This window comes from Otolemur garnettii, unplaced genomic scaffold (genome assembly GCF_000181295.1).
Source record: "Otolemur garnettii isolate 467f Iridium unplaced genomic scaffold, OtoGar3 scaffold00263, whole genome shotgun sequence".
In the NCBI taxonomy this organism is placed as follows: Eukaryota; Metazoa; Chordata; class Mammalia; order Primates; family Galagidae; genus Otolemur; species Otolemur garnettii.
In genome coordinates, this window is record NW_003852658.1 from 1063405 (window position 1) to 1064854 (window position 1450).

The following is a 1450-nucleotide window of genomic DNA, read 5'->3' on the forward strand; positions in this document are numbered from 1 at the left end:
TTTTTTTTTGGTTGCAGCCATCATTGTTGTTTGGCAGGCCCGGGCTGGATTCGAACCCACCACCTTAGGTGTATGTGGCTGGCGCCTTAGTCACTTGAGCCACAGGCTCTGAACCCCTTTTGGCTATTTTGAAAAGTGCTTCTATGAAAAACCTCAATGGTTAATTTTAAAAATTATACATGTAAGCACAGATACTGCCTGTGGAAAACAGATTTTTAAAGAACCATAAGACATCAAAGTGGGACAAAACGCTTCTTGAAGGTTATATGGAGACATTTTCAGCTTAATAGAGGGTCAGTTCCGTATTCGCTTATTGGCAAACAGTGTGGCATTCTTTCCATATTTGAAAAGCAGAGCCATGATCTTTTTATAAGATGCAAATACAGTATGATCAACATTATAATGTCAGTCTAACTCCTTGTATATGTGAAAGTAAGCCACAATATCAAGTTAAGGATACAAAAGAGACTGGGCATGGTGGCTCCTGCTTGTAATCTTTGCATTCTGGATGTTAAGGCAGGAGGACCCCTGCAGCTCAAGAGCTCAACACTAGCCTGAGCAAGAGCAAGACCTTGTCTCTATTTCTAAAATCAGAAAAAGTAGGCGAGTGTTGTGGCCGGCATCTGTAGTCCCAGCTACTCAGACTGAGGTAGGAGGATCATTTGAACCCAGAAGTTTGAGGTGGTTGTGAGCTAGTCTGACACCATGGCACTCTTTTTTTCTTACAAAAGAAAAAAAATAAAAATTATGGTCCGCATGGCCAAATGCACTTTTAAAGAGCTAGTAAATTTCCAAAGTGTTCTTATTCATTTATTTTAAATGTTCAGGTCCTTTTAGAATTGCTGCAGGCTGGAGGCATAGTTCAATTTGAAGAGAGCCGGCTCATCCGTATGGCAGAAAAAGCTGAGTTGTAAGTTGTTTCACAGCCATTTATTAGTTTTCTATGAAATTATTAAATTACATTTCTCTAACTTGAAGTCCAGTTTATTGATACATTGCTGCTTTTTTGTTTAGAAAAGGTTAGATAAATAACGACAACAAAAACCTAAATATAGAAGTTTTTGCCTTTTAATTCAATTCCCGAAATTACTTGAATTTGCAGAAATTAACAGGGTAAATTTGAAGTATTTATACAATTGTTTTAATATGAAAATAGTTTATCAGGTTTTATTACCTTATTACTTTATTACAATATGCTAACATGGCACCCATAGTACAGTGGTTACAGTGCCAGCCCCTCACACCGAGGCTGGCAGGTTTGAGCCCGACCTGGGCCAGCTAAACAACAATGACAACTGCAACAAAAAAATAGCTGAGTGTTGTAGTGGGTGCCTTTAGTCCTAGCTACTTGGAAGGCTGAGGCAAGAGAATCGCTTAAGCCCAAGAGTTTGAGGTTACTGTGAGCTGTGACACCACAGCCCTCTACCCAGGGCAACATGATTAGACTCTG

The 1450-nt window shown here is 39.4% G+C and overlaps 1 protein-coding gene across 1 annotated transcript in view; it reads left to right on the forward strand.

Moving 5' to 3' along the window:
* The window catches only part of VPS8 (VPS8, CORVET complex subunit), a 271667-nt gene that overhangs the window by 136939 nt on the left and 133278 nt on the right, over window positions 1–1450 (forward strand). The window contains exon 31 of the mRNA XM_023508657.1: window positions 828–910. Coding sequence (XP_023364425.1) covers window positions 828–910 — 83 coding nt within the window. The remainder of the gene's footprint in view (window positions 1–827; window positions 911–1450) is intronic.